Genomic DNA, 27,036 nt, shown 5'->3' on the forward strand with positions numbered 1-27,036 from the left:
GTGGTCAGACTCCAAGAATCCCTTCGTTTAGCTAAGTGTCCAAAATCCAGAAGAGCCAATGAAATGATGAAGACCTATGATTAACTGCTTTGCAGTGATTAGCAGTAGAAAGCTTTATCCAGAACACCCTGATTGTTACTGGGGATATTTCTTCCCATGGAACAACTGTTAACTTCCACATCCACAAGATAGCATTCATTTGTTTATTTACTTGGTTACTCCACAAATATTTCCAAATGCCTACTGTGTGCTAGATACTTTGCTAGGCTCTGGGGATTCAGAGACAGAATCTATACCAGTCTGTGCCCTCAAGTTGCTTCCAATCAAGAGGAGGGGATAGATAAACTGTAAAGCAATATGAATACTGTAATAGTGGTCTGCACACCATCCCATCGAATAAGATTCGTGGAACCACGCATTCCTTTAGCCAGTGTTTAATTCAACCATTATTATCGGAAGATATCAGTATTTTATTTCAGCAGTAGAACATGAAAGAATAAAATGTCTCTTCAAACTATCTAATAAGTCAGGATGCAATTTTTGATTTTGATATGAATTTTCTCACTCCCGTGGCAATTATGAATGTAGTTAATCAAGAGATGTCTATGTCCTTTCTCAAAACAAGTAAAGATATAGACATATCTTTAAAATACAGATACTTGCTTCAATTGTTCCCCAATACAAATTCAGTTTAATACCATACTTAGTTCCAGTTTATTTTTTTTAGATTATCATTTTAATTAAATATTGCCTTCCTTCAACCTTTCAGCCTTATTAGTACCTGTTTCTTTTTAGGAATTTCAAAGATGATCTCTTCAAATGATTTTTTAAGAACCTCCCTGCTAATGATCATTAAGCTGACACACAGCAGATCTTGTACTTCTATGTCATTCGAAGGACCAAACTTGAAGCTTTTAAGCAGCCAAAATTCCTCCGAAGCCTTTTATCCATAGGTATCTTTAAAATTAGACCCATGGGTTAAAGCCCAGTAATATAGTTTAGGGGGTTGGTAGTTTGGTCAAAATATTACCTACCGAAAAATATAAATGACAGCATTTTGCTTGCAATCCCAGAGTAAGGTTTTGCATATCCATTTTGAATAACTTTAGTGAAGTTAAGTGATTTGAAATTGAATGCAGTGGGGCAAGCTGGTGAGACAGCTCAAAGCTGTGGCAGGTCAAGGAAATCACGCAAGTGGATTCATCCCTGATTTCAATACATTTCATTGTGGAAACGCCAGCACCCCTGGATGCTGAGCGCGGCGGCATCTTGTTATATGTATAGGAGTTTTTAAATCAATTTGATTTTTCACTGGTATGATTCTCTGGTGTACTTAATATGCTATGGACGGATTTCTGAGAATAGTAAGAAGCAGTTACACTTCTCATGAATATATAGCGAATGAGGCACTCTGATTTATTATTCCATTCAATCTTAGAACATGCTTATGATTTAAAAATAAAAAAAGGAAAAGAAGAAGAAAAATTCTAAAAAGCACAACCAGTAGATCTGAGTTTTAATTCTCTCACTAGGTGACTTTAGGTAAACGCTTTAACTGCTTTGTGCCTCAGTTTATCGACCTGTAAAGTTTGACAAAACCTCCCACCTCTAAATTACTCCTGAAATTTTTATGAGCAATGAATTTTGAGATCTTTCAATGTATATATTCAAAATTAAATTATTCCCATATTTCAGGTATCAGTTTCTTTTTATTTCTAAAATTTTCTCTTCTTACAAGGGATTTTTTAAATTTACATGAAATTTGAGGAGATAAAGAAGGACAGTGAAAAATTCTCCAGAAAACAAATAGCATTAATTGAAAGCACAAGTTCTTTTTTTTTTTTTTTTAATGTTTTATTTATTTCTAGGAGAGAGAGAGAGAGACAGAGTGAGCAGGGGAGGGTCAGAGAGAGAGGGAGTCACAGACTGAAACAGGCTCCAGGCTCTGAGCTGGCAGTCAGCACAGAGCCCGACGCAGGGCTCGAACCCACGAACCGCGAGATCATGACCTAAGCGAAAGTCGGACGCTCAACCGACTAAGCCACCCAGGCGCCCCTGAAAGCACAAGTTCTAAAACTCCAGAGAATTCTAAGTGAACTGAAGATATACTAATTCAAGAAGCAATGTGCATGCAAACTCACAATAAATTTTGATCATGCGTTATAAAGTTTGCTATAACTCTTAGTTTGTTCTAATTTCCCCTTTATTAATCCTGCTCCTTTTTTTCACTAATGGAGCTAATACTTAGTTACTTCATTCTGTAGCATATCCTCTCCAGTGGTATTGATTTTTTTCTCCCTTCTATTCTGTGACCTCACTAAAGGGCCAAACGTCACAGGGGAAAAATTAAATGTAGAATTTAACACCAAGAAATTAGCAGAAGTCCATGTACTACTGATGGAGGAGAAAATTATTTAACCTTGTTTTCTATGTAATTGATTTTTTAATGCCCTAATGCAAAGTGTCCTTAAAAACTTCTCTAAACCTTATGTTGTGCGTCATTTTGGTTATTATTAAATGTACTACTTATGCTCACTTAGGCCAATTCACTTTGACCCCGTCCAAATTGTACCTAAGACAAGTTGTTAGAGAAAGAGAAAATTTTAAAAATTCCAGGAAATCTAAATCAAAACCAGATTATAAAACTAAGGTTAATTATTACAATTCAGAGTTTATTTGGGAGTTAAACATGTATAAATGGAAGCTGTTCAACAGAAAGCCAGGCCCTGGGCTGAGGCTGTTGCGAGGCAGAGAGCAGAGAGCAGACCATCAGCTCAGCCCCGCGGGTGTGACAGTACAGAGCTACCGTAGTCTGCAATCACTGCTTCTCTTCCAGGGTCTGCTCCCCGGTAGCAGGGCACGTAAGATAGCACATGAGACCCCACCCACCAACCATGGAAACATCTGGGTGTTCGACTGAAATTTTCACTCTATCCAAGCGTTAGAAGGCATGCGTGTCTTTATGTTGAGGCTCAGCCCCAAACAAAAATAGTTTCAGTGACATCTATCCTTGGGTGTGCAATTAAATACACACTTTCTTTCCATAACGGAAACATTTTCTCCAAATGTTTTTCATCAAGTGTGTCAACAACGGTCCCAAAGGAACACAGAGGCCCTTTAGTGATAAGCAACCTGCCAGCCCCTGGGGCTGCTTTGTGGGGCTGTGCCTCCGAGTGCTGGTTGCAGGCTCCAGGGGGTAGAAAACTGAGGGGAGAACAAAAAGACAGAGAATGTATTTCCGTAGAAGGGACCGGTGAATGTCAACGTTTTTACTCTTCATCCAAAAGTCAGGCATTTCACATTGTACCCTGTGTACTTAGCAAACCCTGTACACATACAGTATCTGAATGATCATGTTTATTGGATTCAAGTTTAGTTTGAGAAGAGTAATTACCTATTTAATCAACTTTTTGTCATGTCTCATGACCACCAACACCACAGGTCATCTGACCTCCTCGTTTGGCTCTTAAAATTAAAAGAGCTCTAAAAATGTAAGGTATTTTTGCTCTTGGAGGTCATGGAAGACTTAGGCATTAATATTTTCATGCCCCAGTTAAATCTCAGCGCTATGGTTTTAGCTCTGCAAGAAATTTTTTTTTCTTTTTTATAGTTTATTTTTGAGACAGAGAGAGACAGAGCATGAGCAGGGGAGGGACAGAGAGAGAGGGAGACACAGAATCTGAAACAGGCTCCAGTCTCTGAGCTGCCAGCACAGAACCTGACACGGGGCTCGAACCCACAAACCGCAAGATCATGACCTGAGCCGAAGTCAGACGGTTAGCCGACTGAGCCACCCAGGCGCCCCTGCAAGAAATTTTCAAAATGTCAGATAGGAACAAAAATGGAAACATCACAAACTTCCTCTGTAAGCTGAAAATACAGAGTACGTCTTCAAATGTCCAAATGGATCGAAATGTGCTTTTTCATTCATAGGAATGAGTTTGTGCCTAAAAACCCCTTATGATGATTGAGGATTTAAAGCAGCATTACTTTGTATTTCTTTCACAAACCAGGTTGAATTAAATTAAGAGCAAATGGTATGGGTGGGATGTGTTTGTGCCCCTCCTGAAGGTAGAGGTGATGGGGTTGCCTGTTGGACAGGGTCTCCCTTCCTTCAGAAAGCGGACTTTCTAGCTGGGAAAGACCAGCCTTGCAGAGTTGAAACCCCAGGACATCAGGTGGCAGAGTGAAGACAGTCGGGAGTTGGAACTTCAGCCCAGGAAGGAATGGATCAGCTGCTTTTGTGGAAGTCAGGAAAGGCTTTGCGGAAGAGTAGGGAATAGTAAGAAGCAGTTACTGGGTGGCATTCTCATTGGGGATGGATGGGCAGGGGCACCTTAAGCAAAAACCTAAGCCAAAGCCAGCTGGTGTGAGGGGCAGAGGCCCAACTAGAGTGAAGGGTTTGTGCTTGCTGACCGAGAAAGGCAGTGTGGCTCAGCCAAAGTGGGAGAACCTGGAGGTGCTGGGGGAAGAACTTAAGAGTGGATTGTGCAGTGTAGACATCGGGAGCCATTGCCCAGTTCTCGAGCAGAGGTGGGCCATGATTTTTAAGAGAAAGCAATTCCCCTTGTGCCTTGAAACGAGGTGCTAATGAATCTATTACCTGTTTTTCGGAGTTTTTTCCCATTGGACATTCCACTTTCCTCCTCATGTGCTGTTTCCTGCTCGTGTCTGCTTTTAGCATGGTGTATTCCCACATCCTTCCCTCCTGTGCTTCCAGCTTCTCATGGCTCTGTGAGGGCAGAACCAAGTGTGGGGTGGAACTTTCACCTGGAATGTGGGTCCACCTGGTCCCAGAGGACCCTGAAGAGACCACGGGAGCAGGAACCAAATGGCCCCCGGCTTTCTGGCCCCCACTGCACTCAGGGGATTTAGGCTTCCTGATGTGGCTCTATGAATCCTCCAGGGCAGGCGGGATTCATAGGCAGTGAGGCAGGTCACAGCAATCCAGCCCTTGAACATGCACTTGTGGAATCCTGATGTAGGCACATCTCTGAACAGGAGCAGCTTCTGGTCACATCAGTTCACTGGATGCATTTTATACCCTTATTATCCATTACTCTCCAACTTTAAGCCACCCAACTGTTTTCTTTTACAGTCTGATTTAAGATATGTTTTAGGCCTGGCCTCCAAGAAAGATGTTCCTCCCATATTATAATTTTCCCTTCGTAACTCTATACAATTAAGATCTCCCCCTGCCTTTTCATAACTTTTTTTTAAAGGGGAAATATAGTGGGAAGGAAAGTATGCATTTTAATTTTTGGATGTCTCCAAACCCATTCATTAATTTTGAAAAAGTAAAATGCATTTAACCTAATGGAATATTTATAAAAATTGGAAGCTTATTGTCAACTAAATCTCATTTATTTAATCTAGTATTAGACTGCCTTTTTTTTTTTTAAACCAGATGGAAAACATTAGCAGTAATAGTGAACAAACATATCCAGGCTCCCAGAGGTCATTTTTAACCACCATTAACAATCTGGTTTCACAGATTAGTAATATACAAAAGGCAACGGTCCAGTAAAAGATACACAAAAGGCAACTGAAATGCCTGTGCTCCTTATTTACCTAACATTTAACCATTAAAAAAAAAAAAAAAAAACTTTGTAAGTGAGACATTTGAATCATCCAAGCTCCAAATTGGCAGGTTTTACTGAGAAGTTGCAGCAAAGCATCTATCTGAAATAGACACTGATGTAAAATATTAATAAAACCCTACAAAGCTAATGAAAAGAAAAACTTATTATTAACATTATCGGTAGATTCGTTTGTTGTTAATGTAGTTTCCATTTGCTAGGCTTTTGTTTAATGGCTTCACCCCTATGTAAACCTCCGAACTGCAAAGTAGAAAAGACCTGCATTTTTACATATCCCATTTTAATTTTTAAATTTAATTACCTCACTAAAATGTAATGTAAGATAAACAGGCCACAAAATACACTAATGAATCAAAAGGTCTTTAATGTGATAAGGACACGACTTCTAGAGCTGCCTATTCAGACACGAACAATCTCATTTAAACCATGCTCCCTGTGGTTGGGACAGTGGCAAGATGGTGAAATGTCACTCTGCCCTGCAGATGGCTACACAGGGACATGTGTGCTTGTTTCTTCTCTTGTTCAGACTCCACACTGTATTGGAGTATGAAACAGCTATGCATTTAACTGATTGAGACTTGGAGTAAACAGAGGTAAAACTGCGTATAATACGCATCTACTTTCACTTCAAAATACCATTACTCTTAAAAAAAAAAACAAAAACAAAACAAAAAAAAACAAAAACAAAATACCATTACTCTTGGTTTCTATATTTATGATTTCTCATCAACCTTTATGTTACTCTTCTTTTAGAGAGTAGAGTAGTATTTTATAGGAATTGGATTGAGGTGCATGTTTAAAATGCCTCACAGATATTTTCATTATTCTATATGAAGAAAGCCTAGGTTTTAGTGTTGAAAGCCTGTGGAGAGAGGTCATGTCCAAGATGAAAGTGGAAATGAGATTGTGCAGATATTATCTAGATAGTAGAGAAAGTATCTGTCGTGAAGGATCTCAGGGACGCCTAAGATATTTTTGTCCTAATGATGGGGAGCCAGGGCAAGCATCTTTTCATCACTGTGCACATGTGTAGGAATATTTGCATATATGTGTTTCTATACATATATATGCATCCACTTATTCCTGCAAATACTTACTCCTAATGATCGTTGGGTAGAATGCAGAATCACCATCCATTTATCATATGCTAAGTATTTTCTTGTCTGTCCTTAATACTGTAGGTCATATACTAAGTATTTTCTTGTCTGTCCTTAATACTGTAGGCCACTGCTTGGTGGAGAGATTCTGTTTCCCTTTTTGCAGGAATTTTTACCTTGACGGTGAAATCTCCCAGTATTCCTACAAGTGCCTAGGGCCATTATATTACATTTCTTGTTGAAGAAAGGAAATGAATAGATAGTGAGGAGAGAATTGAAATGATGCATTCTGGCCCACACTGTAGTTTAGAATTTATGAGCTCCTGGAGTTCCTTTCAGTGACAACTGGAAACACTTTATTGAATACCTATTATGTATCTAGCATTCTTCTAAGCACTGGCCATGCAGGAAAACCAGAGCCTCTGCCTCCAAGTCGCACACTGCCTGGTGGGTGTGGAAAGTGTGTACGCAAACAGCACCATGGATATAGAGGAAGGAGCTAACTCAGAAGGGAGTCAAGGGGGAGTGGGGATCCATGAAACCTGAGAGCACCTTTGTCTATACTGTCTGTACATGAAAGTGGAAAGCTTAATTACATCATGTGGATAGTTGCAGATAGCAGGTTGAATTGGAAAAACAATCCAGCTAAGTGGCTGGATTTCTTTGGTTTACGTTTTCTAGATTACATAGTCTCAATTTATGACTGTAGGCAAGGACATTTTCCTAGCTTGCCATCATTTGCACATAAACAAAATAGGTAAGAATAACATCTAACCTTTATCCACAATCTAGTTTTTATTGGTTGAAGACAAGTAGTTCCGAAACTATCAGCAAGCGTGTGACTATTACAAAGTAACATAAGATAACTTATTTCACACCTCTGTTTTAGGTTGATTTAAAAAAAAAAAACAACACCTATCAGTTATTAGGAAATCACTCCAGGCTTATCATTTCTCTCCCATGGAGAACAAAAGTCTCCAGTTTCTTTCTAACTGCCCCAAATTTTGGTGACCCAAGAAGGTAGGAGGTTTCTGCTTCCTCAGCCTTGGGGGCCTTCTGGTTGACATTAGGCTCCTTCACTTATGGAAGGAGAGGAGTTCTGATCTGAATTCTTCTGGATGTGTTCATTGTTCAACCCCCTCTTTTGCCCATTTAGCAAGTATCTTTGTTGTAGAGGATGGATAGTGGTGGGGGCTGGGAACGGGCTAACTTCCGGAATCTGGTTTCACAGGGCTGCCATTTCAGGCTATGTAGACTGCACCCTGGCTTCCGGTAGCTCTCCTGCTGTGCCTCAGGGGAATTGTACACGAGTAAATAAGGACAACATTTGGTTCTGAGGACGTCCACTTTCAAGTCATACCAACTAAGCTCCTTTGTAGATAGTAAAAGAAAACTTTCAGAAAATAGCCTACAGAAAACCAATATTTTTTCTCCTTTTTTTTTTTAAAGGTGAACACACACAAGAAACAAATTCACCTCATTCACTCAAAAAGGATGTTGAAAATATGGGGAAAGGTAAAGAAAAGTTTTAATTCTGTAGAACTTCTCTTAGCTTCAAAAGACCATGGAGATAATAGGAGGATATTTTTGTTCTACACCATATTTTAAGCTTGACAAGCAACATATGAATAATATATGGACCATTGGGTGGATATAATTGAGATTAATGCATACATATCAATCAATACATGACACTGTAATATAATACTTTAAAATAATATATTACATTGATTTATATTCATGGATTTCTGCACAAAATCTATCCTATGTCTATGCAACACTTTTTAAACTGGTAAAATATTTTGTCTTCTAATAATAAATTGCCATATATAACAGTTCTCTGGAGAGTTATTTGTAAAGATTAGTAAAATGACTCTTCTGTTTTTCTTTATTAGAAGAACTTCAGAAGGTTTTATTTGAACAAATAGATTTACGGAGACGACTAGAACAAGAATTCCAAGTGTTAAAAGGAAATACGTCTTTCCCAGTATTCAGTAAGAAATCACTTTTGTTTTATTGCATTACGATATTTGATGATGTTTCTATAATTAGGCTTAAAAATAGGCTTCTGAGTATGACGTGCTTATATAAAGTGCCACAGTCTCTTCCCCTGGTCTCTGTCTAAATATTTGGAAATTGTAGCTTGTTATTTATGCTTTGAATCAGCTCACAGATAAAATTTCTTACACGAACCCTTTGGTGTTTTTTTGTATTGATAGATGTGTATCTGTATGTATGTGTTATGTATATCTTAAAATATATATGCAGGTGTATATTAAATATGTAGATATATTCAAGTATTTTGATATTTTAGGTTATATATCTTAGAACAAAAGATACTCAGGTACTTTTATTCTCCAAGATAGGAAAAACAAAAGAATTTTTATTCTCAGAACCAGAGTGCTTCCTGGTGCTTGAAATACGTATAAATATGAAGATTTACAATTTAACAGTTCAATGTACACATATTTATTTTACTGATTGAGCTTAGTATAATTTTAATGGTTTTGGATTCTCCATCCACATTTAATGTTAAAATTCCATTCCACAATTGGTGGCAGATACTGTAGCATAAAAACTATCAGTTCTATTCCCAGAGGCCTAGAATTTCAGAAAAACTTAATGCTAGGTGTTTAGATTTCTAAAATTCACCAACCTTGGCCTGGGTCACATTTGGACAAATACATCACAGTGGTGTTTTTTCAAGCATTTCATAGTCTCATTTAGTCATATTCCTCTCTCCAGAGAAAGAAAAGTGGGAAAGAAAATAGTATGTAAGTTTATGTTTTGAATTCTGTACATTTAAGATTAGTTTTTCTCCAGGACTCTTTTTTAAAATGTCAGCATGCCCCTTGTTAGTAATGTGGTAATCACAAAAACTCTCGTTGGCAATTCCTGTGCCAGGGCCACAGACCAGCATCCGGAAGAAGATTTTTCGGTCCTTGTGACAATGTTAATAATATGAGCATGAAGGTCATATTCCCTAGGGCTCCTCAAATGTAATCATCAGCACAACTAAAAGATGTGCCTTTTCGGATAGCAGCTTCGCAGAGTACTGGGTTCCTGGCATATATCAAACTGGGTTCCACCGAGCACTTAGCAGGGATAAAAACAAGGAAGATGCATGATGGAAGAGAGCTCTAACCAAGAGGAGCGATAGGGTCTGCCAAGTTTGTGATCTATCAGTACCCACAGGGCAGGTTTGGAGTTCAGGTGCTTCAAGGTTTTGAATTTCAAGAATGTTTGCTGAGCCCTTAAGTAAGATGGAAGGGAGGAGAATGGTGGATAGCTTTATTGTTATTATTATTATTATCCAAGGTTAATTAAGATACAGTGCAATAATGATTTCAGGAATAGAATTTAGTGATTCATCACTTACATATAACACCCAGTGCTCATCCCAACAAGGGCCCTCCTTGATGCCCATCACCCCTTTAGCCCATCCTCCAACCCACCTCCCCTCCAGCAACACTCAACAAAGCAACCTTGTTCTTTGTATTCAAGAGTCTCTTATGGTTAGTCTCCCTCTCTGTATACTAGCAAACTGGCCCATAGCTTTTGATAGTGTGTTGGGATCGTCGTGATGTTGTAGCTTTGAGAAAAAGAACCATTGAAAATATATCTCTGAAATCTTAAAAACCCAAATGCTTCCAAAGAACCTGAGATTCTCTCTCTCTTTTTTTTTTTTAATATTTTTTATTTATTTCTAGGAGAGAGAGAGAGAGAGAGACAGCGTGAGCAGGGGAGGGTCAGAGAGAGAGGGAGTCACAGACTGAAACAGGCTCCAGGCTCTGAGCTGGCAGTCAGCACAGAGCCCGACGTGGGGCTCGAACCCATGAACCGCGAGATCATGACCTGAGCGAAAGTCGGACGCTTAACCGACTAAGCCACCTAGGCGCCCCTGAGATTCTCTAATTTCTAAGACAGTATTTTAATATCCAGTTCCTTGCAGCAATGAGCACACATTGAATGATTTGTTTCCCCCATAAGCTGATGTTTATCTCATGGTTGAGTTTGTAAATCCTTCCTGTTTAGATCCTGCAGGGTGGGTCAGAGTCTCATTAAACCCTTAAAGTACCCACCTAATTCCCCATAAAGTCAGTGTGTCCCTAATTTATCTCCTTAATAAAAATTAGTCATTTTAAGGAATTTAGTAATGTATAATAATTGATACATTTTCCTTCTTAACTTCCCTACTGTACAATATTGCACATGTTTCTGTTAAAAGGAAGTTAGAAAGTGTGCCTGGTTAAGTGTTCGACTTCAGCTCAGTTTATGGCCTCATGGTTTGAGAGTGTGATCCCAGCATCGGGCTTGCTGTTGTCAGCACAGTGCCTGCTTTGGATCCTCTGTCCCCTCTCTGCCTCCCCCTCCCCCCACTCTTTCTCTCAAAAATAAATGAACATTAAAAAAAAGAAGTTAGAATATTATAACTGGCCCATCTTGATTCAGACCTTTCATTTATTCTTTTGAATTAAAATTAATCCTCTGTGATTGCCACGTGGATAAAACACTTCCACTAAACAACAAAATTTTTTTCCTGTTTTTTTATCTGCAGTGTACTTCACTGACCAAGGAAGTGGCATGTATGTGCCCAAGTTTGAATAATGCGTGGTTTAGACCTACCACAAAGAGGCAGTTAATTTCACACGGATGAAAATAGCAAATGCACATTATGTGCTTGTTAACTAAATGTGAGAGGCCGTGAGGCTGGCAGACAGATTTAGATTTGCTCAGATGGAAAGGGAAAAACGGAACTTTGTGAAGCCACATCAGGAGGAAGCCTAGAGGAATCCCAGCCAGAATATTGCAGCCCCTTTTACTAGCAAGTGGACATGTAAAGCCTGGTTTACCGAGAACACTGCAGACCCAGGCTAACTCCCAGGCGTGAGGAGTAGGACCCCCGGTCTGAGTTCCCTGTGGGGCTCTGACACTTCCTGGTTGTAGGACCTTGGAAACTGTCAAATGGGCTAGATAATTCCTGTCTTGTAGGAGGTTGCAAAGAGTAAATGAGAGGACCAGTGTGCAGGGCTGTGCACATCCCAGCTCAACATACGTGCTCGGTACTGGCAGCTGTGAGGATGGTGGTGGTAAGGATGCAGGAGGAGGAAGAGGAGATTATGAGCATTGAGCTCTAGAAAAGCATTTCTAAAATGGGTCCAAATTTCTGAGTTTCTCTTAGCCTTCTTGTTGTGGTTCTGAAGGCTAATAAGGACCACAGGAATGGATCCTGGGCTTGGAGAGGGTAAAGATGAAGATCAGAAGGAGGAGGAGGAGAAGGAGGAGCCCAGCCCTGAGCTGAGGACCTGCTAGAGTTGCCGGATGAGGCGACTGGTGGAGGAGGCCCTCACACCTCGCCCCTCTTCCCTGCCACCACCCCCACCCCCGCACCAGGGTGCCCTCGAGCAGCTCCTTCCTCACTCCAGCCCTTTCTGCCCACTGCCATTAGCCCCAGTCTTGCCAAAATTCTACCTCTGGCTCCAAATCTTCCACCCAAGAAGCTATAGTGATTGCCTACTGTTCATCACGTTGTATCTAATTTAACTTCTGACTGACTCTCAAAACCCTCCATAATTGGCCCACCCAGCCTCTCCAGTCTCACCTACACCCCCTCCTTGCTGAGCTCCAGGTACCCAGCAGATCCTTCTGCCCTCTTGCTTTTGACCTCTGCAGACTATGTTTCCCTAGTCTGGAATGCCTCCCCTCATCTTAGGACACTTAGTTCAAGCCACCACCTCCAGGAAGCCTTCCTAGTCTTGCAGTAGACATTCTTTGCTGACATCCTACTGTGTTTATTTCTAGCCCTACGGGTGTTTGTGTTGATTTCTTTCTGATTGCTTCACACCTGCTACCACCCTCTACCCCATGGCATTGGCAATAGGTTCAGAAAGGTGTTCTGCTACTGGCCACACAGCACCTGGCATGTTGCGGGCACATGACGCACTCTCAGCAAATGACTGATACACATTTTGCTGTTACATTGAAAGAGATTAAAAGTGACAATGAAGGATGAGACTGGGAAACCGAAAACTCTTGTATAAAAGAGATTAGTGAGGGCTCATAAGTTGAGTCGTTGGATTTGCATGTGACAAATTCATGGCACTTAAGAGAACTGATGGAAAGGCCAGTCAGTTATGACAGGGAAGGCCCAGTGACTGGGGCTTCCTGAAATATTTCTGTAGTAGATATTGACTACATCATCATTTTAGATTCATATGAAGAACTACTCTTCCACGTTATTTTAAGGTTACTTTTATTAAAAACAAACTAGAGGGGGGGCGCCTGGGTGGCTTAGTCGGTTAAGCGTCCAACTTTCGCTTGGGTCATGATCTCGCGGTTCGTGGGTTCGAGCCCTGCGTCGGGCTCTGTGCTGACTGCCAGCTCAGAGCCTGGAGCCTGTTTCAGAGTTGTATCTCCCTCTCTCTCTGACCCTCCCCTGCTCACGCTCTCTCTCTCTCTCTCTCTCTCTCCTAGAAATAAATAAAAATATTAAAAAAAAAAAAAAACTAGAGGGGCACCTGCATGGCTCAGTAGGTTAAGCGTCCAACTTCGGCTCAGGTCATGACTCACGATTCATTGGGTTTGTGTCCCGCGTCAATCTCTGTGTTGACAGCTCAGAACCTGGAGCCGGCTTCTGAGTCTGTGTATCCCTCTTTCTTTGCCCCTCCACTGCTTGTGCTCTGTCTCTCTCTCTCTCTCTCTCTCTGAAAAATAAATAAACATTAAAAAAAATTTTTAACTACATTTCATCTATATGAATTTGGCCATCTCTTCTTTCACCCATGGCTGTTACTGCAGTCATTCGATGTTGAGTGGTTTCCTCTCTCTTTTTGTAGCATCCTCCAGAGAGAGAGAGATGGAGGAATTCTAGAACACAATACAGATGAAAAGACCTGATAGCTGTTAAAAGTGGTGATAACAATGGGGCGCCTGGGTGGCTCAGTCAGTTAAGCCTAGGACTTTGGGTCAGGTTACGATCTCACGGTTCGTGGATTTGAGCCCTGTGTTGGGCTCTGTGCTGACAGCTTGGAGACTGCTTCGGATTTTGTGTCTCCCTCTCTCTCTGCCCCTCCCCTACTCATGTTCTATCTCTCTTTTTCTCAAAAATAAACATTAAATTTTTTTAAAAAATAAAGTAGTGATAACAAAATGAACATGATGTAAGCAAAGTAAGCCCCAAAGCCTATTGCTTCATGTGTGGGATCTCCTGGGTCGACCAGATATACCATATGGGTTTTCTTATTTCTGGTCTGGGGAAGATAGGCCTTCTGCAAAACACTGACTTTTCAGACTGTCCACATCTGCAGAGCACAGCCCTTGCTGCTGTGTTGGCTGGCACACTTCGCATCAGTGCTTTCCTCTGCTACCTTCTTTTATACTATCATTTTCCAGAAATAGTTGGGTTTTAAGTGAGTCTCATTAGAGAAATTGACTTAATGATTTTTTTTCTCTATCTCCTTAAATCGTGCCTTCATCAACCTTTAGAACACAGAAGAAATTTCAGTTTCTTTTCTTTCCATTTGCCAATTAACAATTTTTAGATCTCAAAAGTTATACACATGTTTGTTGTAGAAAACTTAAAATGCCTGGAAGTTCAAAGGGAAGGAAAGAAAAAGCATCTGTAATCTTGTCACCTGGAGATAACCAACATTAGCATTTAGGAATTTCAGCTTTTTAATGCATATTGAATCTTTTTTGGTAACAAAATGAAATGTTACAACTCCATCTTTTACCCTGTTTATTTAAGTATAGTTGGCGCACAATGTTACATTAGTTTCAGGTGTGCACTAGTGAGTCACCATCCCTGTATCTTGTGCTGCATTCACTTCCAGTGTAGCTACCACCGGTCCCCACACAATGCTACTGCAATATCATTGATTATATTTCCCATGCTGTACCATTGTCCCCATGACTTACTCATTCCATAACTGGAAGCCCGTGCCTCCCACTCTCCTCCACCCATTTTGCCCATTTCATCCCTTCCCTTCGCAACCTTCAGTTCGTTCTCTGTACTTTGGGTCTGATTCTGTTTTTGCTTGTTTATTCATTTGCTTTTTAGATTCTACATGTAAGTGAATTCATATGGCATTTGTCTTTCTCAATCTGACTTATTTCACTCAGCATAACACCCTCTAGGTCCATCTGTGTTGTCCCAAATGACAAAAAAGTTAAAATAAAAAAACCCCACCTCATCATTCTTTGTGGCTGTGTAATATTCCACTGTGTGTATATATCCACATTGATGGGCCTTTAGTTTGCTTTCATATATTGGCTATTATAAATAGCACTGCAGTAAACATAGAGGTACATGTCTTTTTGAATTTGTGTTTTTGTTTTCTTTGGGTAAATTCTCAGTAGTGGAATAATTGGATCCTATGATATTACTATTTTTATTTTTTTGAGGAACCTCCGTACTATTTTCCACAGTGGCTGCACCAATTTACATTTCCATCAGCAGCGCACACGGGTTCCTTTTTCTCCACGTCCTCACCAACACTTGCTGTCCCTTGTGTTTTTGATGTTAATCATTCTGACAGGAGTGATGTGTAACCACATCTCATGGTGGTTTTGATGTACATTTCCCTCATGATGAGTAATACTGAGCATCTTTTCATATGTCTGTTGGCCATCTGTTTGTCTTCTTTGGGAAAAGGTCTATTTAGGTTCTCTGCCCATTTTTTAATCAGATTAGTTTTGCTGTTGTGGACTTGTAGAAGTTCATTATATATTTTGGATATTAACCCCTTATGGATATATCATATGCAAATATTTTCTCCCATTCAGTATGTTGCCTTTTTGTTTTGTGGATGATTCCCTTCACACAAAAGCTTTTTATTTTGATGTCATCCCAATAGTTTATTTTTGCTTTTGTTTCCCTTTCCTGAGGAGACATATCTAGAAAAATGTTTTTATGACTGATGTTGAAGAAATTACTGCCTGTGTTCTTTTCCTTATGGTTTTGGGTCTCACATTTAGGTCTTTAATACATTTTGAGCTTATAAATGCACTGTTATGTTGTACATTAAAGTTCTCAAAGCTTTAGATGATGGGCTTCGCTGTAACTAAATCCTTATACACATCTATAGCGATTCCCTTAGGATAAACTCTTGAAAGGATTCCTATGTTAAAGAGTATGAACTTTTTACAGCTCTTGATACATAATGTCTTTTTGCTTTCCAGAAGGCTGTACTAATTTATATTCCCAATCTTGGAACACCACATACTACCTTTTCATTTAATCTCTGCTAACTGAAATGCAAAAATAGTAGCTCATACTATTTCCTTTCATTGCTAGGGATGGTGAACATACTTCATGTCTACTTTCCATTTGTAGGTTTGGTGAATGTCCATTATATTCTCTTCTCAGTATTCTTCTTATTGATCTCTATGAACTCTTTCTATACTAAAATATTCTTTGTCACATCACACATATTCTTTTATTTGTATCAATTAGCTGTCAATGTTGACTATGATCTTCTAAGTTTTGAGGGTTCCATTTTTTTTGTATTTTTTTGTCCTACTGAAGTTTTAAATGTTTGTCTAATCAAATCTATCAATTTTTTCCTTTTTCAGTTTTTCTATCTCTGATACCCTTCCCCACCCATATTTTACAAAAATATTCACCACTTTTCCTAACGCTTTAGTAGCTTTATTTTTTTTTTCATTTTATCTTTTTGTAAATGTTTATTTTTGAGAGAGAGGCAGACAGATAGAGCACAAGTGACAGGGGGGCAGAGAGAGAGAGGGAGACACAGAATCTGAAGCAGGCTCCAGGCTCTGAGCTGTCAGCACAGAGCCCGGTGCAAGGCTTGAATCCACAAACTGTGAGATCATGACCTGAGCCAAAGTTGGACACTTAACCAACTGAGCCACCCAGGTGCCCCTTTTTTCATTTTATCTTAAAGAATTGTATTAAGTGGACCCTCCTAGAGCAATGAGCATGAATTAATTAAGGACTAAGTATCACCATTCTACTCTGAATTGTCCTTACCATCTTCTGGGATCCCAAGGAGGTACCCCAGCCAGGTTTGGTGGGTAATGGGGTGCAGGGACTTCCTCTACCCTCTTTGCTACAACTAACTAAGCCACTTGCTATTCCTCACTCCTCCTCCCTTGACTTTCTATAAAACACTGTTCTCTACATCTCTGTTCAAGCATTTCCTCTCCCTTCACTCCCCAAGAGGATAAGGGCTTCTCCCTTGCCCCCTGCACTGTGCCACATACTTACTCCTATTACGGTACCTTTCACATTAAACTCAAAGATGGGAGTAGGGAATGAGTCTTTTTAAAAAATATAAAAGGCAAGACAAATAAAGAGACAATAAAAAATCAGGGGTTGCCTGATCAGGGGTGGAGAAGAGAGTTGAACAGGCAGAACATAGAGAGTTTTAGGACAGTGAAAATACTCTATATCTTTGATATTATACTGGTGGATATCCTGAAATTATAATGGTGAATATATGTCATTATATATTTGTCCAAATCCATAAAACGAACAATACCAAAGTGAACCCTAAGACAGACTATGGATTTTGGATGATGACAATCTGTCAGTGTAAGTCCATCCACTGTAACAAATGTCCCACTCTGGGGAGGCTTGTTGATAATGAGGGGGGATATGTAGGTGTGGGGGCAGTGGGTACATGGGAAATCTCTGTACCTTCCCTTTAATTTTGTGGTGAACCTAAAACTGCTCTAAAAAAAAACAACCCAGTATTAATTAATCAATTAAATAAGTAACTAATTTTAAAAACTTGCATAGGATGGGGAAGGAATTCAAATAATATAGGAAGGGAGAAGTCAAAAAAATTAAAAGGACAATGCTTTTTTAATTTCCAACTCCCCAGAATCTCACAAGGGGTACAGGATTCATCATCTTGTAAGCGTTGGGAAGCCATTTTTCAGCAGAAGCAAAGGGATTTGCAGAGGAGGGACCAGAGGCCAAGCAGTCAGTTGGGAAGCTATTCAGGGAAGAGGTGTCAGCGTTGGGGAGGTGACAGTGGCAAAGGGAGGCGAGGATGGAGTCAGACCGTAAAGGACTCACACACCCCAGTGGCTGCAGAGGGGAAAGGAAGAGTAGAGGAAAAGATGTGACAGTTTCTGGTTTCTCCAAACTGCTACCCTGACTATCCACCGCAGATTCAATAGGAAAACATGTGAGGTTCTCATTTAAGGCAGAAAATGCTCAAGTTAGCAGGACCTAGGGTTTTAAAAAGATCACATGGAGAGGTTGCAAATGATACACGTTGGAAAGTCCTTTCCTCCAAAAAATGATCAATATGATATGAAGACCTCATAACAGTATCTCTGAAAGCTCCTCCCCCACCCCTTTCTCGGATGGAGGCATGGTCCGTAAAACTGCTCCAGGCCCATGGAGGACGACAAAATAAGGCTGATGCAGGGTGAGAGAGCTGGCAGATTGGGAGAGTCAGAGTATGTTTATCACTTGGGGTTGAGGTGAGGCAGGTGTGGCTAACGGACCTTTGTATTATCACCCAGGAGGCATGACATGCACTAGGGTCCACATTTCCTATGATCCGCATAGATCTGAGGTTCACGCCCACACTCACACTGCCTTCTGAAGACAGTGGAAGCTCTCAATCACCTGTAACTTGCTTGTGTGCGCAAAGGTGGAGAGAGCATGACTGCACCAGACATTCCCGACTAGTTATTATATGCGAGGGATCATCTGGGCCAAGGGATACTGGGAACTATGAGATAGAGACCGTACCCTCTCAAAATTGTCTGTTCTCATTATAGAGCCTTAAAACCATCCCTTCAAAAATCCATATGATTTACTTTAAACACACACACACACACACACACACACAATGCTTTCTAAAAATACTAAAAAGGGAGAGGGGCTTCTCCTGCACCATCATGAACATTTTTACTAAAATTACTAAAATAAGATTTTGCAACTTTAATTGATGTCTTTGTCTATTTCTCTCTCCTACCAGATAATTTTCAGGATCAGATGAAAAGGGAACTAGCCTACCGAGAAGAAATGGTGCAGCAATTACAAATCGTAAGATGATTTCTACTTAAAAATGCACGTAACTTGATAGGTTTGTTTGCAAACCACCCGGTGTGAGTGAAACTGTTCACGTTTTTGCCGTGAAGCCCTTTGGTCCACTTACCACTTACCTCTCAGCTGGTTTAGATGCTAATTACCAAAAGATTTACTTAGACACAGGATAAACAGATGTGTCAGTTCGTTTCCTCGAAATGTAACTACCTACCATGTGTTAATAGACAGATGTGTAAATTGTCTCTGTGGGTGAGCCAGGGGTACCTGCATCTCTTCTCACTGTGCAAACCTGTGAACACGGGGCGCTGGGATGTGCTAGAAGCTCAGCGGAAGGTGATTGTCTGCTCTCTTCCTCTCCTTTCGGTGCCCAGACCTGAGCCACGCCCTCTGCTGCCAATAGAACTTACTATAAATACACTTAATTGAAGTGAATCACTTGAAGTGAAATGATTATTTCCCAATGAAATGTGTTATTCACCTTCTCCTGATCACACCGAAAAATGGACACTAAGATGTATTCGTGTGGAAACAGGGAAGCAGGAAGGTGCCTGGTAAATGAACGTAGTGGGGTTTTTTGTTGGCTTTTTGGTTTTTTTCATTCTGAATTCACCACCCTTTATCCCCATGCAGATACATGTGGTGTTAATCATTAGGGCTTTTAAAGCCATCTCCCAGGCTCTGTCATTTTCATGAGTACAACGGGGAATAGAATTTCTGCTCCATATTTGTAAGATATTTATTACCTGAAGGAAGATGTACACTGACCCTTAGTTGTATCCCCAGCATGACTATAATAATTGGGGTTGCTGGACATTTCTGAGCTGGTCCATGTTGCCTGTATCTTATTAAGCATGTATGTATGGATACCCGCCTGTTTTGTCTAGTGAGCTGGGTAGCTAGCTGTCTGCCAGGATGACTCGAGGAAGATAGGTATCAATGTTTTCCTTTTGCATCAGAGAAACCATGCTTGTGTGAATGGAGATTGCTCGGAGTCATTTTTATTTATTTTTTATTTATGGTTAAAGTCTTTTAAATGTTTATTTTTGAGAGAGACAGAGACAGTGAGAGACAAAGCACAAGCAGGGGAGGGGCAGAGAGAGAGGGAGACAGAAGCCTAAACTGACTGTCAGCACAGAGCCTGACGAAGGCCTGAATTCAGGAACTGTGAGATCATGAGCTGAGCCGAAGTCGGACACTCAACCCGCTGAGCCACCCAAGTGCGCCTTGGAGTCATTTTTAAAGCAGCCTTGTGGTGCCTGAGGTTTTTCCCCATTCTGGGGGCTCTGTTAAAAGTGCTGTTTATACTCTTACCATTCCCGCTGGTTTTCACTGACCTCAAGCTGGTTAATACTCTGTTCTGAAAGCCACCTCAGTGTAATATGCCTCTTAACCAGGACCCTACTTCTGGTTTTGTTTTTGTTTGTGTTTGGTTTGTTGGTACCTAAAGTCATGGGAGGGGGGAGTGCAGAAGGATTTTTCTTAATTGATTGATAACTAAGCCCCCAAAGAGGTTAAAAAAATGTATCTACTGTTCTTAGCTTTTGATAATAGGGGCTATTAATTGCTTGCTGTGACTATTCTTATTATTTTCTTTGTCCTAAGGAAGAATTTTTTCAGGATTTTATTTTTAAGTGATCTCTATTCCCAACATGGGGCTCGAACTCACAACCCCAGGATCAAGAATCGCACACTCAACTGACCAAATCAGCCAGGCACCCCTATCTAAAGGAAGGATTTAAATATAGATTTGAAGGCCAAAGGATATAAAATTTTCAGACCTTACTGATTACACATCACTTTCAGACTAAAACAAAGAAACCACACATACAATAAAAAAATTTGTGATTTCAGCGTGGTTGTGTATAGCAAAATGGGCTTTGGGAAAGGGAGTAAGTATTTATTTCAGTGCCCCTATTTAAGGTCAGTTATGTAGCTTTATCTCTTAATTTTCTGTGACATTTGGTTTCTTTAGCCAAAGAGGAAATGATAATTGCATACATGTAATAAGCAAGCAATATTGATAGAAGAAGATGTGTCTCATGTCTTTTGAGATATTTGGTACATGGAAGATCTAAACTGGTATTACTAAATGTTTTTATTACACTGTATTGCAAGATACTTTATCATCATGTATTCATTTATGTAGACAAGTGTTATTAATTCAGATTTCTCTAGATAGTAAATTATTCCTGGTCACAAATTAAATTCTTTGGGGGAAGCTAGACATTTTCCCCTCCCAGGCCTGTAGGTACCATATAATTTCTTAAATCCACAAAACCACATCCAGACTGCAACATGAAACAGGGGAAACAGAGATGATTTGTCCCTCCCACTTCTTCTCTTGTGTCCCCTTCCTTAATATGGGGAGGGTCTTCATGCTGCCTCCAGCACCTATCATCAGGTGGCTGTCATAAACATTTGCTGAATGAATCACCACCCAGGGAGGACCCCAGACACAGCTCTGATACTCCCATCGAGTGGTCCTCTTAATTCTTTTGCAAATTTCCCTGGCTTGTTCCTGATTTCCTCAAATTTTCTTTTGTGCTAAGAAACTACTACTAAAACGACTAAAGAAAGCCATACTGGTGAATTATGAGGTGTTTCCGGATTATTGCACTGTCCTTGTGACTAACAGACATAGCTGACATCTGCAAACTTCAGGTGAAGACGACTCGCATATAGCCCATTAAGTGTCAGCTCCTCAGCCAGGGGAACTCGTAAGCTCTAACCTGTGCCCTGATGGGAATATAGTAAGGAAGGCATGGGTGCCTAATAAATACGAAATGCCCGTGCAAGTCATCAGATGCTATGCCAGTATGAGTAATAAAATTCATAGCATGCCCCTTCTCAAAGCAGTACCTCTAATACTGGGACTATTCAGGTCCTGATGCCTACATATATTTTTGTGCCAGACAGACCTGGGTTCACATTATACCATCATACCATTGGAACTGAGGCAGCAGACTCAAGTTTACCTGAACAGGAATTTATCAAATCCCTTATTCATCTTGTTTTATTTGCTAAAGTACGTTTGGGGGAGGGGGTAATGTCCTTAGAGAATTCTATCTAAAGATTTTCAAGAAGTTGCTAGGTATCATAATTATTGACTTTCTCAATAGTTTTAGTTGAATGAGCTAATTCATCAGTAAATACGGTTACATGCTTTGCTTCCTGAGAATAGAGCAGTTCACTCAAAATTATTTTATTGTTTTATATTTAAAGTTTACAGAGCATATATTACAGAAGAGTCATTTGCCTAAAGAATAGGCTTTTTTTCCCCTTTAGATGACATAAAAACCCATCCTATCCTGCAATCATGGAGAATTCAAATATATTAAAACCATCATATTTTGTAACAATTCCCAGAGACCCACAATGCATTTATCCTATGCTGTTACACAGTGTTCTTATTCAAAAGACGATATCGAAAGCATCTTGGGTGTCATTGCTGTAGAAAGAAAACTTATGAATTTCTTTGGCTCCTGCATTTTTAGATTCTCTGCTGACTATAATTTCTGCACCACTGCTTCCTTTTTCAGTTTGTTAAATGCAAAGTTGTAATGACTGTGGAGTCAAATAACTGATCTCTTTGTACACTTATAAATGAATGTGTGTTTATCTCAACGTGAGATTTAAAGCATATGCAGCTTATTTAACATTTATACCTGGGCAACAAGCTAATTTCTTTTTTAAAAAATAGCTTAAAATTAGAGTTTATAGTACTTCACACAGTTTGTAGTAAAGTCTTCCACCCCTGCTCTGGGTTTTCTAATGTTTAAAATGTTTTCCTTACCAAGCCAGAGTCAGTTATACAAGCAAAGAAATTTATTCTTCTCGCTATGAACCAAATACAAAAGTTCCAAAATATAACAAGCTCATGAGAATCTTAGTATGTAGTATAACTCAGAGGGGGGGAATATGTCATTCACAAGTGGATTGTGATTCTAGGAAAATTTGGTTCAATTTTGAAAATAAAACCCATCATCCTGTATGGTTAAGAGGAAGGTGAAAAAGCTAAGACAATGTTGTATATCAATTACATCTCAATTTTTATAAATGAAAAAAGAGGCTAGAGATATTTTACTCAGTGTATCACCTTTGGATTGAGGTTTTTCAAGGACTGGAATGGAATCTAATTTACACATTATGATGCCTTGACAACTTTTTTTTTCATTGATAATATGGCAACAATTTCCTTGCAAGCCAGTGCATCTGTATAGAAGCTACTACTGTAGATTTGTTGAAGACACGCTCTTCATTAGTCAGAATTCTCAAAGGATGTTGTGAAGCTGCAAAAGAGAACCCATGGTAAATTGCTAGATCCAGATTCACATCCTTGCACTTGCTGGATTGCTACCAAGAGGCGCTTAGATGGAGTGCATGTGCTAGTCTCGAAGTGCCCTCTGCTGTTTTACTCAGAATGCTGCACTCACATGCAGCCAAGGGAAACCGGTCTCAAAGTTCTTCATTAAAAGCCTCAATTAAAATAACGCTCAATCGATAGATTTAGTACTAATGTTGCGTTCACTGTGGACTTGTAAAAAAGCAGTTTACAACTTCCCGATGGTGGGAGCACAGAGCTTCCTTGCAGGGAAAGGAGCGAGGTGTTTATTGCTAGAGGGGCCCTCCCTCCTTGGCCAGGGCACAGCTCTTCAGTGATACTGTCTTTCCTTGGAGGTCCTGCAAGATTCATTAGGATAGGAACTTGTCCAGACTTCTAACACCTCAACACAGAGAGTTTTTAAAAATACGTCCGATGTCTTTTTCTTAAAAGTAGGTAGGACAGTTACTGTTTGGCACTATATTCTTAGGAAAAGATCCCCAAGCCACTGGAGGATTTTGGTTTTGTGGCTAAATATGCAAGAAAAGGAGGTCCTGGATGTCAGAGGTGTGAATGCTGCCTCAACCTTCTCCAGCAGCAGGCAGCCTTTGACGACAGTGGGTCCTTTCCCCATTATTGATCGATTGCCATGCATCCTGACAAGGCAATCACTTGTCCTTAGTTCTGTGGCCTTCTCCTCTTCCTCCTTTTGACATTGTTAACCCACCAGAATGTCTGAGTTCAGGCTAATTCTTTCTTGGCACAAACTAGGAAGTTATCTTTTTTGGTAAGATCCCAGACTTTTGATAGACTAGCACCAACTAGGTAATCAATTTAGAACTCATATAGATTTGAGGGATTTTTTATGGGGGGGCGGTTCATGCCAATCTTGGTGATTTTTAAGCTCGTCAAAATGAATGGGGCCCCTGCGTGGCTCAGTCAGTTAAGCATCCAACTTCAGTCATGAGTTCACAGTTCACGAGTTCCGAGCTGTCAGCACAGAGCCTGGAGCCTGCTTCAGATTGTGTCTCCCTCTCTCTCGGCCCCACCCCTACTTGTACTCTCTCTTTCACACAAAAATAAATAAACAATTTTAAAAAATAGTAAGCTGGTCAAAATGGAAGGAAAGCTTTTGTGAGTTCTAGTGCAGGAAATGTACATCGAATAATTAGCTTAAACGGAGCCTCCAGGGCCTGAGCTCCTAAACTGGAGAGTGTTCACTGAGGTCTCTGTGAAATCCAGTATCAAATTTCCTGGAATCCGAAGCACTGTCAATTGTAAGAGGCACCATTACTTGATGTATCACAAGAGAAACTTCCAACTATTATTCCAAGGTACCCTCAATTATAAGACACCTAATGTTAGAGACATTAAAATGTGAGGGGGAAAAAAGTACATTTTAGAATCGATGAAATAGGGTAATTTCCATGAACCATTGAGTCACATGTTCGTATATTCCTTATCATTCATGACTTAGGACCCAGCATTGAAAATACATGATTTTCAGCTCACAACCGTCTGCACTTTCCATCTTTGTTTTTGTTTGGCTTCTATTTCACTTTGTTTTAATGCCGTAAATGCAACAATGTAAATGTAACAGTGGGGAGAATTCTTCAAATGGATTTAAATTCCGGTCTGTAGATTTGGGAATCAAATGTGCTTACCTGGAAACGTCCTTTTTTCCCTAAGTCTTTTTTATTTTTTTCTCAGCTTTTCACCTTAATGAAATGCTACATTGTTTCTAGGGAGAAAAGGAAGGAAGGAAAAAGGCTTTCTGACTTAGATCTGAAAGCAATGTCCTTCCCGCAGTTTTCTTAGGGCTAGGATGAGTAGCTTATCAGCTTCGATGAGGCGCCCAGCCCTCGGTGATGTTAACGTGCCTGGGACGGAACAGGATGGAACCCTTTCTAAATCATTGTGGTATCAGAATCCTGAGTTGAGAACTCTTTCTAAATGTGAGCGTGCCACAAACACATTGCATTAAGTAATTCCTCCTACAGTCATTTCTGCTTGTTATCCTAACTAATAGAATTCCATTTAAGGCTGTGTTATATTGTGCACAGAAAGAGAGAGGCAATCCTTGTGTTTGGCATGTCGTAGCAAACACCGTGATGGGAAATGTGTATCTCTATTGAGAGCAGATGTAGTATGATGTAGAGTGAGAAGAAGAGGTAACTAGGGTAGGTCCCTATGTGACTGCTCTTGTCATAGTCATCCACCTCGTCGCAGCTCATGTCCTCAAATATGAGTGCCGTAAGGGCACTACATGAATGAATCATTAACTCATTCATGCTGTCTGTGCTCTTGATCAGATATGTGCCTGTCAGATGCATCCACATGGTGTTTGTGTATCAAAATAGTGAGATGGTTATGTTAATCTTTTCTCTTCTTTGCCATTAAAAAGGCTGATTCAACTGACAGTTATTATGGCATAATGGTCCCAATAATCTTAGTCACTCACATCACTGCAGATTCATGGTCCCTTCCCACTAGAAAAGGCTTGTATTTGTGGATGGGATATCAGGAGAACAAAGCACAGATAAGCTAGAAATGTGGAGAGTATGTGTACCATTATTCAAAAACCTTGCCTAATCGGATGAAAATAATTTTATCTCCCTCACTGCTTTCACATCACAGCCATATTTCATGTTGTATTCTAGAAAGCTGAATATTTCTTTCTTTAAATGTACAATAGATGGAAATCTTTTGAGTCCTGAGTCTTATAATGATGAAGGTAAGTAACATAATGATAGACTGCCTTAACTGGGGTTAATGGAAAGGTAAATCTAAATAATACACACAGTCCAATTTCAGCCATTCAGATATTCTAGTGAAAAGTAATGTATCAAATGGGATAGGCTTTCATTCGAAGTCCCAGCACTGAAAAGTACTTTTTAAGTTTATCCAGGTAGTATCCTCAAGGGTCATATTTTCCACTCAGTGCAATTATTTCTGATGCTTCCTAGTAGTTATTGGGAAATTACCCAGAGTAATAATTTGTGTTTAGTTAGTTCATCTTATTTTTGTGATTTATAATAATGATAGCATAATTTGTCACTCTAATTAAATGAAAGATAGCATTGAACTAGTTTGTAATCACATCCTTGTCTCTTTACTTTGGACATACATTATAACATCATAACTTAGTTTTCATACCTAAATAAAAAAATAGTACCATATTATTAAATGCAAATTAAAAAATAAAAACTTCTTAAAGTGAAATGTCATATACTGACCTCAAAGACTAGCTCTAGCAAGAATCTGATGTGATCACCGGTTCTGTCCTTGATATGCTTTTTAACAGGCCTTCGGAATTGCTATATATCCGAAGCTCCATGCTGTTGCTGAGTGGATTGAGACCTTTTTCTCCTTAGAGAGGAAATTACTGGCCTTCAAACTGTTAGGCACAATCAAAGCTCTCCATTATGCACCTGTCTTCAAGTTTAGCTTCCCTGGGGACGCCTGGGTGGCTCAGTCGGTTCAGCATCTGACATCAGCTCAGGTCATGATCTCGTGGCTCGGGGAGCCGCAACCTGCTTCAAATTCTGTGTTTCCATCTCTCTCTGCCCCTCCTCTACTCACGCTCTTTCTCTCTCTCAAGAATAGATAAACATTAAAAAAAATTTTTTTTAATTTAGCTCATCTGGACAGCTTTGCCTGTTTTTATCTTACAGATCCCCTATGCAGCAAGCTTGATCAGGAAAGAAAAGCTTGGTGCACATCTCAGCAAAAGCTAAAAGGTAAGCTTACCAGAGGAAAGAGATTTTCCTGAATTCTGAATTGTTATTGCTCAGCTATGTTCTTTATGTGTTCGACATAGCCCAAGGGATTAGTAAAGTTGCATCCTGTGTTTCAGCCAATTTGCTGATGAACTTCGTTATGCCTCGGGCATGGGACTTCCTAAGCCAGAGGCTATGTGCATTTTGTAGATTCCTTGGGAAATTCCTAAAGTAACGAAATTCTGTACTCAGTCGGCCGAAGCGATCT

General features: G+C 40.0%; 1 protein-coding gene across 1 annotated transcript in view; it reads left to right on the forward strand.

The window, feature by feature from the left end:
- Positions 1–26,786, forward strand: part of SKOR2 (SKI family transcriptional corepressor 2) — a 35,364-nt gene extending 8,578 nt beyond the window's left edge. The window contains exons 4-7 of the mRNA XM_039228910.1: positions 8,147–8,212; positions 8,593–8,691; positions 18,658–18,725; positions 26,724–26,786. Coding sequence (XP_039084841.1) covers positions 8,147–8,212; positions 8,593–8,691; positions 18,658–18,725; positions 26,724–26,786 — 296 coding nt within the window. The remainder of the gene's footprint in view (positions 1–8,146; positions 8,213–8,592; positions 8,692–18,657; positions 18,726–26,723) is intronic.
- Positions 26,787–27,036: the final 250 nt, after the last annotated feature.

Source organism: Hyaena hyaena, unplaced genomic scaffold, assembly GCF_003009895.1.
Source record: "Hyaena hyaena isolate Hyena2069 unplaced genomic scaffold, ASM300989v1 scaffold_33, whole genome shotgun sequence".
Classification (NCBI taxonomy): Eukaryota; Metazoa; Chordata; class Mammalia; order Carnivora; family Hyaenidae; genus Hyaena; species Hyaena hyaena.